Source organism: Tubulanus polymorphus, chromosome 2 (assembly GCF_964204645.1).
Source record: "Tubulanus polymorphus chromosome 2, tnTubPoly1.2, whole genome shotgun sequence".
In the NCBI taxonomy this organism is placed as follows: Eukaryota; Metazoa; Nemertea; class Palaeonemertea; order Tubulaniformes; family Tubulanidae; genus Tubulanus; species Tubulanus polymorphus.
Window position 1 is genome coordinate 4,948,317 of NC_134026.1, and position 14,687 is coordinate 4,963,003.

Sequence of the window (14,687 nt, forward strand, 5' to 3'; positions counted from 1 at the left end):
ATGTGCCTTTCACTTTCATTCCCAACATTTTAGGTAGAATAGAAAATATCTTCATTTTCACCTTGTCATTACGCATTCATTTTACACAACCATACACATATAAAAAACCTGTGATATCGGTACATCTCTAGAGGTAAAACGCTATCTAATTTCATGTTTTGTGCTCTTTATTACATATTTGAACTTGTTGCAAGCAGAATGTTTTTATCATAAAAATGTCGAAATCAGTGCAACCGACAAAAGCATGAATATTTGATGGATCTCATTATAAAGTTTCCGGTGCATGGATGCTATTTATTTCTGATTGGTCGCTTCTTAAGATATTTTTGTATACGAATTGTTTGAAGGGAGTTTTACAAATAATGTATCGTTTTCATCCGATGAATATCAGTTGATACCAGCAAGATTTTTAATTGGCTACCGATTATTTTCGCAAAAAGAATTGCTGCCATCAACTGATGCCTTTGAAGGTCCGGTCTTGCGAAGACTTGCAAAGGCTTTCGTGCTCTATTCTCCGTGTAGTGTGATGGTAAAAAGCCCTACTACAGCCTAATTCATGAACATTGATGTTGATATTGTCAGTCACACATTAGAATAGTTGATCGTCAAACAGTGTAGATCATAGCAATTTCATATCAAATCTCGTCATTCTAGGAAACAATCGACTTAAAAAGCTTTGTGAAGGGTCCTACGCGTACGAGTTTTCAATGCGATTGCGCAAGTTGTTTTGAAATTCGAATAACTTGCATTTATCGTTGTCCAATTTCAGTACCACCTCCGCCGCAAAATATTGTCATCAAGCGGCCACTTCCATCGCAGCTGGAAATTGGCTGGGATGCACCGCTTTACTCTACAGTTGCCGGCTATCGTGTGTATTACACCGATGAAGCTGACAAACCAGTCAAAACATGGCAGAAAAAAGATTTCCCGCCGTACAGTATTGTCGACATAGATGGGCTCGATGAGCTCGCCATGTACACGGTGCGAGTACAGACGAAAGCCATCGATGGACAATACGGAAATTTTTCTGATCCGATAATCGTGAATACTGTCAGCAAGCGTGAGTATTCTTCATAATGTTCCCGATGAGATAAATTTCCAATTTTCAGGGTGGCCACTGATCGGGAAAACCTGGAAAATTCAGGGAATCAGAAAAATCTAGTATAAATGATCGAAAACTCGAAAAATTTTGATAAAAATAAAACTCAGGGAATTTGAATATGTGTTTGACTCTAGGAATTTGTAAATTGGCAGAAAGTGGCCACCCTGATTTTCTAACTGGGAGATAAATAGATGTTAACTCGAAAATATTTCTTGGATTTAAAGCTGAAAACACTGCAAATAATTTAACAATTATTTAACAATTGATTGTGACTAATAACTGTGTTGTTTATAGCTGTGGATGTTGTGCAAAGATTCGTCGTAGTTGATCGATCGAAGAACAGTATCAGCCTAGAATGGTCGAAGCCTCGACAGACCGGAGTTATGAAATATGTGGTAAGTCAAAACTTCTAAATGCAAGGGCTGCTAAATCTGAGTCCGAAGTAGATAAACTGATAGAAAGTTGGATCGCTTCATTGCAACCAGGTAGCGAATCATTACAAAATACTTTTTACCCGGTTTAGTTGATGTATTGGGGCGATAAGACATATCGCGATGACGAAGAAGGCGTTGAACACACGTCGGCCGATCTGATGAAAGAAAAGCAATTCGGAGCCGACGTTCTGAAAGCGAAGATCGTCGACTTGAAGCCGGGATTCACGTATACGTTCAATTTGTCGGTGGTGTTCATGAGACAGAAACGCGGTCCAGCCGTTCGTCTACGAGCGGAAACTCAACCATCCAGTTAGTATTCATTTCAGCGCGTCCCGTATTTTCAGATATAGATATCATAATGTTGTTATGGTACATAATGAGTGATGCACATTGCTTGAATAATAAAGTAATAATGATCTGATGTATATATGGTCTTTCGACCAAAATAGTCTCTAGTGGCCTTGTCCTGCAATGTATGATGATAATGACGAATGATACATTAACACTTCATTAACACCTTTAACTTACGTAACATTTGTTTTATATTTTGCAAAACCTCATTCACGGATAAATTCACTCTTATTAATACGTACTAACTTTCTTGATCTAGCAATATGGCGAAACTCAATGTTGCCAAGCGTATCAGGTGTGTTTGTGTATATTCGAATTAATCGCGCTCGATTGATTCTCGACGAAAAAGATATGATTTTAAAAAAACGAATCGCTTCATCATCATTTGATCGTCATCCATCTCGTTTTGAATAAGCTACAATATTCATTCATGATTGATATTCCTATTGAAAAACATTGATTTTACCGTATTCATTTCACTAGACAAAACAAAAAACAGTGGCCTCATGATTCTGGATTTTTCATACTCATTCGTTAGTGTGCAAACGATTGGGCGACAGATGATGAAAATTGTGATGAGGGATTTCTTTTATGTTCACTAAAAAGTCAGTCTATTCACTCGCAGTTAAGCAGCTTCGACGTGTAGTATTCAACAAATATCATAACTGTCTATTCAACGCGTACGTAGCGTTGAAATTATTATTTGTCGTTAAAGATTAAGTGAAACAAGGCTAAAACCATTCGAAATTTCGATCATCTGATCAATTATTGAATTAATCGGTGTTTATCTCCATGTAGATATTATCTTACCAGCCATTTGACATATTCGCTCTTTTAGATAAGATCTTTGAATATTCATATATCATTAAATGAGTTTGAGAAGAGTTTTCAAAAGGGTGAATGTGGCAATAAATTCAGTCCCCAGCTTTATATATATATATATATATGATGTATATGTATAGATTTATATACATTGATATAACATGCACAGCTAAAATCACACAAGCTTGACTGTCTTTCCTTTGCAGACAAAAAATCCGGTCTGATCTATAGTAAGTTTGTCCTTCTGTGTCATCTTGCGCTTAGCTAAATGTCACTTGCCAATTACTGAAAATGTGAAAATCTTAAGTTACGATCGTATTGGATTATTCTTAACCGGGTATCTGTATTGACAATTTCGGCGTGATTAAGCAGCAAGATGATAAAAAATCCTCTAAAATACAATTTTCTAATGATTTATTCGTTTCCCACATGTCTTCTCAAAAGCTTTCAACTTTTCTATCATGCCTCACACAGTGTTGTCTCAGGGCTATACCATATAGTTATTTCTATGTATTTTGTCTGCACTCCACGCACTTTCCAGTTGCACATTGATAACAAAATACTGTCTTCTAAACCCTACCATATCTATCTTAAAATACAAACTAATCAGACCTCTTTTACCTTTAAACAACATTCCTAGCAGTTAGTTGTAAACCCCTACCTTTTAGTTCGACTTCAAGCTTATATAGAAGTTTTATTTCCACCATGAAAAAAGATTTCAGAGACCATTTAAAGTGCACAACCGATCTTCTAGTCTTTTTTTACCTTGTGCATTACACTGCAGAGGTTGTTGTATTTGACACTGTACAGTTTGTGAATGATGTTCGTGGGCAGATCCAGATCACACAGCAGCCTATACCATTCAATGTCAAATCTTGGCCTTTACATTTATATGCACAGGTGAATCCAGTGGGTGATAGCTTTCTGTTTTGCCCTCAAAGCTGGATTTTCCCCTGAACTGAACCACATTATACAGTTTCCATTGGCCATTCATTCTACAAAATTGATGGTCGCATAGGCTGGGTCTACCCATTGTGTGATAAAGATGTGCTTATCATTAAAAACCATTTCAACATCCAAATTTAGGCTATGCATGTATTTTTGCAGAATGTCTAAAGCAAAGGTTTATGTTATTGCTTAAGGAGTTGATCTGGGAAGGGACAAATTTGATAAGAAACATGACATAAAACTTCTAAAGTCACTTTGATTTTACTTAACACTTGTGAAGTATGTTTAGTATATTTCTACATATATTTTCGAATTAAGCGTAGTGCATACTAGATAGATCTTTCACACTTCTAATCAAAAACTGAGGGCATCACAAGAAAGCTAATTTTCTAAAATACTATTTTAGTCATTTGTCATGGTCTATCCGAAAAGTTTATAGAGTTTAGTCTCTCAAAAACTGTTATCAATTCTGAGATTTTGTTAGCTACATCAAGTTGAAGAAGTTGTCATTGAATGGGATTTAGTATTTATTGTCTGGTGAAAATGTAGCTGAATAATGGTTGTAATCATTGTTTATTGATAAGTTCTCCTTCATTCCAGCAGGTCCGAGCATTCCGCAGCCACAAATTTTGGACAGAGAGAATGGTCGAATAAAAATGAGCTTGAGTCCGTCGACGATGGATGCCAACAACGTCGAATATTACCTACTGATCGTTGTGCCCAGTAATCTGGCTACTGGTGAACTCGCATCACCAGACGCATTCAGTACAGAAATGGTGAGGATCACTGAAATTATTGCTATGTATTCTATGAAATTTAGTTTAGAATCAAATAATGATTTTCTCTCACTTTACGGTACGAGTATTTCCTTAATCAAATTTACACTGATAAACCTTGCAATTATCTGTAGCTGAGATTTACATTCAACTCAGTTTGTTTATTCACAGTCATCTTAGGGGGTCTAATCTTATACGTAAGAGTCATTCTTGGTTTAATCACCTGAAGATTCTTTAAATGTTGGGTCATATTTAGCTCACCCGCTCTTATAGAAATATAACCCTAGTTAAGGCTTGACCCCTAGAGTAAGATTTACTGGATTTCCATTAATTTGACACTATAGAATCACGGAACTGGCTCATCAATATCTTATTGGTGTAAGTCTCACTTTTTCCATCCAACACATTTTACTCTAATCGTAGTTGACTCCGGAAACTCAAGGAGCTTGGTACGTCGCAGCAAAATTCGACTACAACAGATTACCGAGTACATTCCTGCTAGGCGACAACAACAACTACGGCGGATTCCTTAATAAGCAGCTTGATCGAAACGATGACTACAAAGTTTTCCTACGAGCTTATCTGCGCATAGCCGTAAGTGAATTAATACAATTGAAATTGATTATCGACGCCCTAGTACACACGTATTAAATACATCAAAATTGATTAGCTCGGGCGACGTTAGATAAAGACGGATCAATCGTCATCGCGTACATCCTCAAAGCTATAATTTCGAAATCCTAACGCTGGTAAGCGCGAACGATCTATTGTAACGCTGCGACATTGCTTTACAGGGTGATCGGCATACGTCGAGTCCTTACTCGCAGACTTTATACAGCAACGTGAGGACAGTCGTCGACCCGAGTACGATGAACAGTAACATTTTACTCATCGTCGGACCGATCTGCGGAGGAATCGTTTTACTCGTCTTGGCCGCTATTCTGATACTTTACTTCTGCAGGTAAAAAACTTGACGAATAGTCGAAATTTTGTCTCAAACTTAAACACTTCCATCATCTATGTCACAGTTGAATGTTAAGCCGTATTTTTGGAGTTGCCAGTCATTGAGATATTTATAGTTTCGGAACCGAAAGTTGAATGATAGTAAAAAACAACTATCAAAAGCTTAATGATGAATAAATGATTCTATTTACATGATTCGCGTTTCAGTCAATTTCGACTTTGAAGAGATTGAGACGACGTGAAATATGTAAATAAAATTATCATCATGAAGATTTTGATAGTTGTTTTTTACTATCATTTTCGCTATCAGTTGCTAATTGTCATTTTGACCTTACATTCGGTGTCAAGTTCCTGGCAACTCTTTTTACCTTTTACCGAATTTTGAATGGAACTCCTGAATGATCCTTTCTTTATACATGTACCATATACCATTCCCATTTTCACCATCCTGTCCTAGAATATTACTATTTTGTCTTTAGACTTGATGTTAAACCAAAAAGGTCTATTTTTTTCGAAATTTTGCTTCCATCGTATTTTCGTACATTTTACTACTAATGAATGTTTAGACATTGCATGTGAAAATATTGCCATCAGTTACGAAGATTCATAAAAATGAGCCAATGTAAAGGCTTGGCGTTAACTACATAGTAGGTAAAATCCTCACAGAGTTGACCCGCTGCAAATTTACAGGTTTCAAATTTCAGGAACTGTAAGAATGGTGGCTACTTAAATGTTCCGCCTTGTATACAAGACCTAAGCAATGAACAGGGGTTCTTTTCCAGGCAAGACAAAACCTATATAATACAGTAGAAATGTATTTCTGTTTAATGACATTTGTGTGTTCTCCATGTATGTCATTGCTTGGGTGAATTTGTTGTACAGCAGCAGGGCTAGATCCAGTAGTTACATAGATGCATAGATCCCTTCATCATCTAACTGCAATTAGTACAAGTCTTGTGAAAGGCTATTTTAAATTTTCCATTTTCTGGCATTCAGTATGGACTCAAGAAAGTTCCATCGACTAAAACTATATAAATCACTCTGGATTCCTGTGCTGTTGAATGTTCACGAATATACCTGTCATTAGCACGATTGCTGTTCCAATTGCAGTGACTATCATCACAAAATATCGTTCACATCCGCAGGTCATCCACAACCTCATACAGTATATCATACTTGGTAGTTAACCATCCCGCTAGTTTGAAGCCAGAGAATGTTGTACAGATATATCTATATAAAGTGTAGTTTGTTACCACCAGTATTGTTTTCTAGTCTCAGAGCGTTTCTGAACTTTCAAAACTAGACTCCAATAATCATTTGTTGGAATACTCGTATGTACAGATCTAAGAAACATACCTTCACCTCTGTGAAAACACTTGATTTACAAAATGCCTTGTAGACATTAGAATGTGTACAAAAAATGATCATGCTTTGTTTCATGAAGGTCTCACAGTTTAAATTGTTCTTTTTGTAGATTCCGTCGGCCACATCGCAAATTACCTCCTCCCGAGCCTACTAAAGTGATGGTCGATGTTCCATCCCACCCTACAGATCCTGTAGAAATGAGGCGACTGAATTTCCAAACCCCAGGTAAATCATTTACACGATGGCCTCTGAAATATCTCATTTTGTCGCTATATCGATAATGAAAATGCTTTAAAAAATATACCAGTTATGTTCATACGAAGTGGTTTCCAACATTCAAATATGTGATGTTTAAATTTCACGTATCCTTCAGCTATGATGAGCCACCCTCCGATATCTATTTCCGACCTGTCTGAGCATATCGATCGTCTGAAAGCCAACGACAATTTGAAATTCTCTCAAGAATACGAGTCCATCGAGCCCGGCCAGCAGTTCACGTGGGACAATTCGAACATGGAAGTCAACAAACCGAAAAATCGTTACGCAAATGTTATCGCATACGACCACTCTCGAGTTGGGTTGCAGGTTATCGATGGTATGCCTGGTAGTGACTACATCAATGCCAACTTCATGGATGGTTACCGAAAACATAATGCCTATGTAGCAACACAGGTAATTCAAACTATTCAGTTACATGTATTCGTCTAGAGTTGCCTTCTTTCCCTAATTTTCTGAACGGTGCCTAGAATAGTTATTTTGTCCCTAATTACAAACCACGGTTCATCATATTGAGCATGAATTAAATGTAAATCATTGACATTTTTAGGGCCCACTTCCGGAAACATTCAGCGACTTCTGGAGAATGATCTGGGAACAACGAAGTGCCACGATTGTAATGATGACCAAATTGGAGGAAAGAACTAGGGTAAGTGTGCTATTTCGTGTGTAAAACTGTGTTGGTTTATGTCGGTCACACATGAGTGTTTGCCACTCCCTGTATTGCTACCATTCTGTTTACTCTGTGACCTGTAAGTTCTTTCGCGTACCTTTTGCGGTGAATCTTGAATTCGTTACAAAAGGCTACATTAAATGGAGTCTAAATGACCGTCTTTTAGTATCCATTTGTGGGCATCATATTTGATAGGCTGGGTTCACATTTTGGATTCGGCAAGTTTCTGATCATCTCTTTTATGACCTTTAGTCGTATGTGAAGTTTCACAAGTGGGGATAGGACAACAAAAGTTCAACCTGGTCACATACATGCCAGGTTTCAAATCATAATTCTAGCTTGTGGAAGTTTTGATATTTTCCTGTTTGTGGTTTAATGTATGCTCGAAATTTCAGTGTTTGAGATGAGTATATTGAAAACATTATTCCTCCTTTCAAAATATTGTCTCTTGTAATCCTCTGCATGAATGCTAGTCTATACATATCCTTCGATATCGAACTCATGAGAAAAAATAAGGAGTCATACTTCGGCCGATAATCCTCCAGAATATTCCCCTACCTGCTAAATACCCCCCATCAATCGAGTCAAAATCTCTCCTGTCGATATTCTCATGAAGGGGCTTTAAAAAACGAAGTAAAAGAAACACTGAAAAATCAGGTACCAAACATGGCATAAAATCAGGCGACTATTTATATTTGTAGCGTCTGCAACATGTAGGTAAAATGGTAAGTAAGGATTATCCGGATTCAGACGCCTTTGTTATATGTTCTTTTTTATGATTTATTTACCGCATGAGTGTTTCATATCTCTATTGATGATGAAGTACCTGATCATACCTGATTTCGTTCCCGAACATTGAAAAACTACGAACTAGGAAAAATTCTTCGCAGCCATGAAACCATTTTCAGATCGATGGATGAGTCATGTTTTTGATGAGTCACATTTTTTTGTGAATAAATGGATCACTCCAACATAAAATAGATTGATTTTAGAGCAATATTTCAATCTATGAACTAAATATATTGGGCACATTTTGTAAGTTTAATGTATTTTGAGGTAACCCATAGAATTTAGCTTCCATTACGATGTACATGTATATTATTTATACCGATATATGTATATATTACTGTACGTAAATATCTTTTAAATATGATATATATATATACATGTATATATAAACAACCGTCTGTAGTCCTTGTCCTATGTCAAGGTCTGTAACACTATCAAACACTTCCATCATGTGATGTTGTATTATATCGATTTCGATGCCTTACGTACCTCACGTCTTGAATAAAGCACTCATTCAGATGATAGTTCTTTAATCATCGATGTTGTCAGTGACCTGCTACTTACTACTAATTCTACTTCCGCTATCCGAAAACGGCTGTATTATCTCGGTAAGGGTGGTCGGGTTGGGGGACCGGTTGTTTTTTTTTGTGACACAGTTACAAAGAACTTGACAGCAATTTTGAACTTGACAAAGTCTTCTTAATATTCATAGTTTTCGTGGCTATATAAAGCCACAGTATCGGTTGTTTATGAAATCACTATCACTGGTGTGATATATATTTCTGATATTTTCGTCATATATTTTTGAAACAGGCATCTTACAAAGTACTATGTAATTCATGTGACGTATGTGTCTTAATTTGGCAATTGTTAATGCATCTCAAAGTTTGAGGTGCTGCATGGTTTTTTCGATGTCAGACCCTTTCTTTATCTCTATCTCTCAGCTTGAAGGTCACATACTTAAGATGTGTATATATAAAAGGCCAAATTTGGCTCTCTATAACTGGTAGTTATGAATAAGGAAAACATATAATTCATTATCAATTGTTTATCTTAAACGAGAATTTCAAATCCATTCTATTCAATGCACCTTTCATGTTTCTTCTTAAAAAAATCTTCCAGCACAAGCACATTTTGATAAAATCTCTAAATCATTTGTTTTTAATAATACTGCACTATCAATTTAGTCGATTTTTTCTTTGTTGAAATCGAAAAGATCAGCTACACGAAATATAATCGATCAATTGGAACTTTTCTGAAAGATGTTTTTTGGCTTTGCATATTATACCCGGTATTTTTTAACATGTTGGACTCATTTCAATTACAACGCGCTGAATCCGGTAGTTTTAGTTTGATGCCTGTTTTTGTAGAAAAATGGGTTCTACCATATTTATGAGTCGGGATATGAAATTTACTCGTGGGTCTGAGTGGTAACAACAGTATGTTCGTTACTTCCATAACTGATGATATATATTGCAGCAGCGTCCGGTTCTTTTTGATGAACTTTCACGATGATATTTCATTGATTGTGACAAAAACTTTGTGTCTTTTAGATTAAGTGTGACCAGTATTGGCCAGGTCGTGGTACGGATATCTACGGTTTAATTCATGTGACGTTACTAGACGTGATGGACTTATCTACATATACAATCAGAACCTTCCAAATACAAAGAGTAAGTGAAAATTTATGGTTTTAAGCCAACGTCAATGTCGACTTACCGAATGCATTTATGAGAAGCATCGTAAAGAAGCCGCGTTAACCTGGTGTAGAATAAGTAAAATTCACATTGAACATTTCACTCATTCACTTGATGAAGCTACTATGATACATAAGTAGCGAAAGCTCGTACTTTTAGAGAGGTGTTCTTCATTTCATTTTTTGTGTATTTAGCATGGCTTCCCAGAGAAACGCGAAGTACGACAGTTTCAATTCACAGCTTGGCCTGATCACGGAGTACCTGATCATCCGACACCGTTGTTATTGTTCATGAGACGTGTGAAGTCTTTGAATCCACCCGATGCCGGTCCGATGGTTGTCCACTGCAGGTAAGAAATGGAGCCGACTTTGGTGTAGAGTACCATGTAGAGTATCTAAAATTGCCCCGCTGATAGCAGAAAAGACAAGTCAACCTGAAAGGCATTGAAAACTTGGAATCTTGGGATGATAGTTATTTGAAATCTCCTAAAGAATGCCTAGCTGGATGAATTCATTTCTTTAACTTTCTAGCGCGGGTGTTGGTCGAACTGGTGCTTTCATTGTGATCGATTCCATGCTGGAACGTATAAAACACGAAAAAACCGTGGACATCTACGGACACGTGACGTGTTTACGAGCCCAACGTAACTACATGGTCCAGACGGAGGATCAGTACATATTCATTCACGATGCGCTATTAGAAGCAGTGCAGTCGGGTAATACTGAGGTTCCGGCTAGGAATCTATTCGCCCATATACAGAAACTTACACAGCCTGATGCTGGTGAAACGGTAGCCGGTATGGAGCTAGAATTTAAGGTAACAGCATTGTGAAAATGTTTCATATTCTGAAAGACTAAGTAAGGTCGCGTTGGAAACTTGTGAAAATTTTTGATTGATTTATTTTCATTCGGTCATCGTTTTGCAGAGATTGGCTAGTATGAAGGCAAACCCGACACGATTTGTAAGCGCTAATCTTACCGTGAATAAGTTCAAGAACAGATTAGTGAATATTTTACCCTGTAAGTATTGCCCCTTGTGACACAAATGTTAAAACGCCGTATGATCGTAGATTTTTCGCATTTTTATTATCTCTTCATTACAGACGAATCAACGCGTGTTTGTTTACAACCAATACGTGGTGTAGATGGATCTGATTATATAAATGCTAGTTTTATAGATGTAAGTATTTCTACTCTTCTTGTATGCGATAGTTCCTTTCAATGTAATTATTTACGTATCTCATCTACCCATATTACCTTTCTTTGCAATCAACTGTATTCGTATTACTGTCAGAATTTTGATCGTAAGAAGAAATTTTGATTTCTGGTCAGTTGCTGGATATGAGCTAGCGTGTTGAATATTTGCCTTCATCAAAGATCTAATAAGATGAATTTCCATTTACTTACACAGGGTTATAGATATAGAAAAGCGTACATAGGCACTCAAGGTCCACTGGCAGAAACTACTGAAGACTTCTGGCGCATGTTGTGGGAACATAATTCCACGATTGTTGTCATGCTAACTAAACTAAGAGAAATGGGCAGAGAGAAATGCCATCAGTACTGGCCCAGTGAGCGATCCGCAAGATATCAGTACTTTGTCGTAGATCCTATGGCTGAATACAATATGCCACAGTACATACTGCGAGAATTCAAAGTCACAGATGCCCGGGTACGTTATCAAAGCTACTTCGTTATGTTAAAGCTTTTGATGGGGCTAGGCTTAATTCATGCTGGTAGCCATTAAAAGTTTCTTTCCTTGAATTAAAGCAAATTGCTTCATATTGCCTCTTCATCTATCTAGGATGGTCAGTCAAGAACTGTTAGACAATTCCAATTTACCGATTGGCCAGAGCAGGGTGTACCAAAATCCGGCGAAGGATTTATTGATTTCATTGGTCAAGTCCACAAAACTAAAGAACAATTTGGCCAAGATGGACCAATTTCAGTTCACTGCAGGTAATTCATCTCTGCATACTGTTCTTTAGATTATACGAGATTAGATTTGATAGGTATTCGATTTCAATTTTAGTGCTGGAGTTGGGCGAACGGGAGTGTTCATCACATTGAGTATAGTTCTCGAGCGTATGAGATATGAAGGCGTAGTAGACATGTTCCAAACTGTCAAAATGTTGCGAACGCAAAGACCAGCCATGGTGCAAACAGAGGTATGTCACAGAAAATAACAGTTCACTTGCATGTTGTCCTTACATCGTTACACATCTTTTTGCTTTTCACTTCAGGACCAGTATCAGTTTTGTTATCGCGCTGCATTGGAATATTTGGGATCGTTCGATCACTATGCAAACTGATAAAAAAATGCCATCAATTATCGCGTGCGCCTTGTGACAACTATGCAGGATGACTATAGCGTGTTGTGTGCATGGAATATTCAAACAACGGGAGCAGTATTAGTTCGAATCATCGGGGTCGTCCAAAAATCTGGATCACGTTCACGGAAAGGATTAAAAATTGCGTTCTGCGAAAGGGAAAATAATAGACTTAAAGTTTTTTTTCCCATCATCAATTCGATCGGATTTACCTTTCTTTACCGTTCTCTATCGGCCAATCGATCGCGTCGATGGTCGAAATGTGGATACGCGCGAATATTCCAAAGCAATATCCCCGATGCGGTAGAAACTATCAAGGTACCGGTTATTGTTTGATTGGTTGGCATCGTCGCTTGCCCTGAAATTAGACTCTTAATGAATAATCAGAGTATCAATACGTCAGTGACGTTCAAAAATGAACTGTACGTGCAGACACGTTCTTGAGTATCACTGCCATCAAATGGATTATCACGCTTGAATAGTGAAATACGCAATATGTGTGTGAATCATAGTACGTACGTGTACAGGAAGGTTGTATTTCAGAAAATGGAATTTTTAAAAACGAAACGGAAATGAGCAGACGAATGAAAACAGGTCACAATTGTACGACACGAATTGGATGTAATGGGACAGAAGAACATTTATCGTACAAATATAAAAAAACATTACATCTGGTGCTGAACAACTTAACATCATTTTTCGTTCTCGGAATTTTAGAGTAGTCTTCAATCTCTCGTAGCGCGCGGGGGGAGATGGGTACTTTCTACGAGCGCATTGTAAGTGTGCGTCGTAATCTTATTTCAATAACGAAAAATTATGCGCCGCATCAATATTTCCATAAGCTGTACATTGACGCTATAATAATGAATGAGTTAATCGTGTATGTCGATGTTGTTATCTATTATGATGATGACTCGCGCATTCATATATATATATATAAATATATATAGATATATATATATATATAAATATGAATATAAGTGAATATATATATATAGATTAATTATATTATATATGTACATGGATTATTTTTGTACAGGAAGAAAACGAGCCTACCGTTTATACGCCACCTATATGTCAACATACGTACCATATATAGATATATAACGTATATGTATGTATGTATGTATGTATGTATGCTGCGCTTCATTGAACTGTTTCAATCTGTTATTATTGTGTTGGTGTCTCCAGTAAGTATGTAATACATGTGTATAATGCCTCGATGCATGTGTATTTGAACGGTGACCGATATAACTTGAGCATCGTACCAATCGGTTTAGCTCACTACATGTACGACGAAATGTGTTTTGACCGAGTATAGGCATGAAGGAGGTAATTCGAAAGTAGAAAAAAACATCCGAGCAAAATCAACTGTTTCATGCCTGTACATACATAGCATAAGTAGTTTGTAAATTAGCCTATTATTCATTTGATATCTGAGGTACATGGTGTCTGAGTGATATTTTTGCCATGGATACAGACAACAATTTGTATAGAACGCTTTATTTTCAACGAATATTCAAAATACGGAGCTTTTTCAACTCGCTCTGCGCCTAGATTTATTGTAAGAGATAATTGACTGCAGGTCATGTGCTACATGGCCTGAATCCGTAGTTAGACTGCATTTACTTATGTTATGGCTACTTTATCACTGCTAGAAGATTTTATAAGAAGCTTCTTAGACGAGAGTTAAAAAATCGTAGCGAAACTCTGAACCGGCAAATTGAATATCACTTAGGGTCCTGTGTCCTAATGATCGAGATTTCTCTATTGCGAGCACTATTTTTTCTATTTGTTCGAAGATGAATGAGAAAGATAGCATTTATGTTTGTATGTTTCAATTATTTGAGGTTTGTTTTCGAGTCGATTTCTTTCCAATCGGTGCCGCAGTTCTTTAGAAAATAATCAAATGAATGAAATACGGTGGCCTTCATCATCGGCAAATATTACCTGGTCGTTATTAATGAACATCGTCCGTGTTGTGTGTAAATGTGTCACTTTCATACGCTTAAAATGTAATTACGAAGAACAAATATGTGTTTGAATTGAATGAGAAATAACTAACTATCGATAACGAAATTAATGGTGCATACAAACCATGCACTTACAAGTATGATTTGAATGAACATAACATACGTGTAGAAAAATATATATATATATGA

General features: G+C 36.9%; 1 protein-coding gene across 1 annotated transcript in view; it reads left to right on the plus strand.

Moving 5' to 3' along the window:
- Nucleotides 1-13,424, plus strand: part of LOC141900523 (receptor-type tyrosine-protein phosphatase delta-like) — a 135,809-nt gene extending 122,385 nt beyond the window's left edge. The window contains exons 17-35 of the mRNA XM_074787445.1: nt 770-1,060; nt 1,397-1,497; nt 1,626-1,845; nt 2,147-2,182; nt 4,258-4,433; nt 4,857-5,027; nt 5,228-5,394; nt 6,871-6,986; nt 7,135-7,433; nt 7,588-7,686; nt 10,053-10,172; nt 10,391-10,545; nt 10,727-11,012; nt 11,122-11,215; nt 11,299-11,375; nt 11,607-11,867; nt 12,000-12,154; nt 12,228-12,363; nt 12,439-13,424. Coding sequence (XP_074643546.1) covers nt 770-1,060; nt 1,397-1,497; nt 1,626-1,845; nt 2,147-2,182; nt 4,258-4,433; nt 4,857-5,027; nt 5,228-5,394; nt 6,871-6,986; nt 7,135-7,433; nt 7,588-7,686; nt 10,053-10,172; nt 10,391-10,545; nt 10,727-11,012; nt 11,122-11,215; nt 11,299-11,375; nt 11,607-11,867; nt 12,000-12,154; nt 12,228-12,363; nt 12,439-12,507 — 3,029 coding nt within the window. The 3' untranslated portion in view covers nt 12,508-13,424. The remainder of the gene's footprint in view (nt 1-769; nt 1,061-1,396; nt 1,498-1,625; nt 1,846-2,146; nt 2,183-4,257; nt 4,434-4,856; nt 5,028-5,227; nt 5,395-6,870; nt 6,987-7,134; nt 7,434-7,587; nt 7,687-10,052; nt 10,173-10,390; nt 10,546-10,726; nt 11,013-11,121; nt 11,216-11,298; nt 11,376-11,606; nt 11,868-11,999; nt 12,155-12,227; nt 12,364-12,438) is intronic.
- Nucleotides 13,425-14,687: the final 1,263 nt, after the last annotated feature.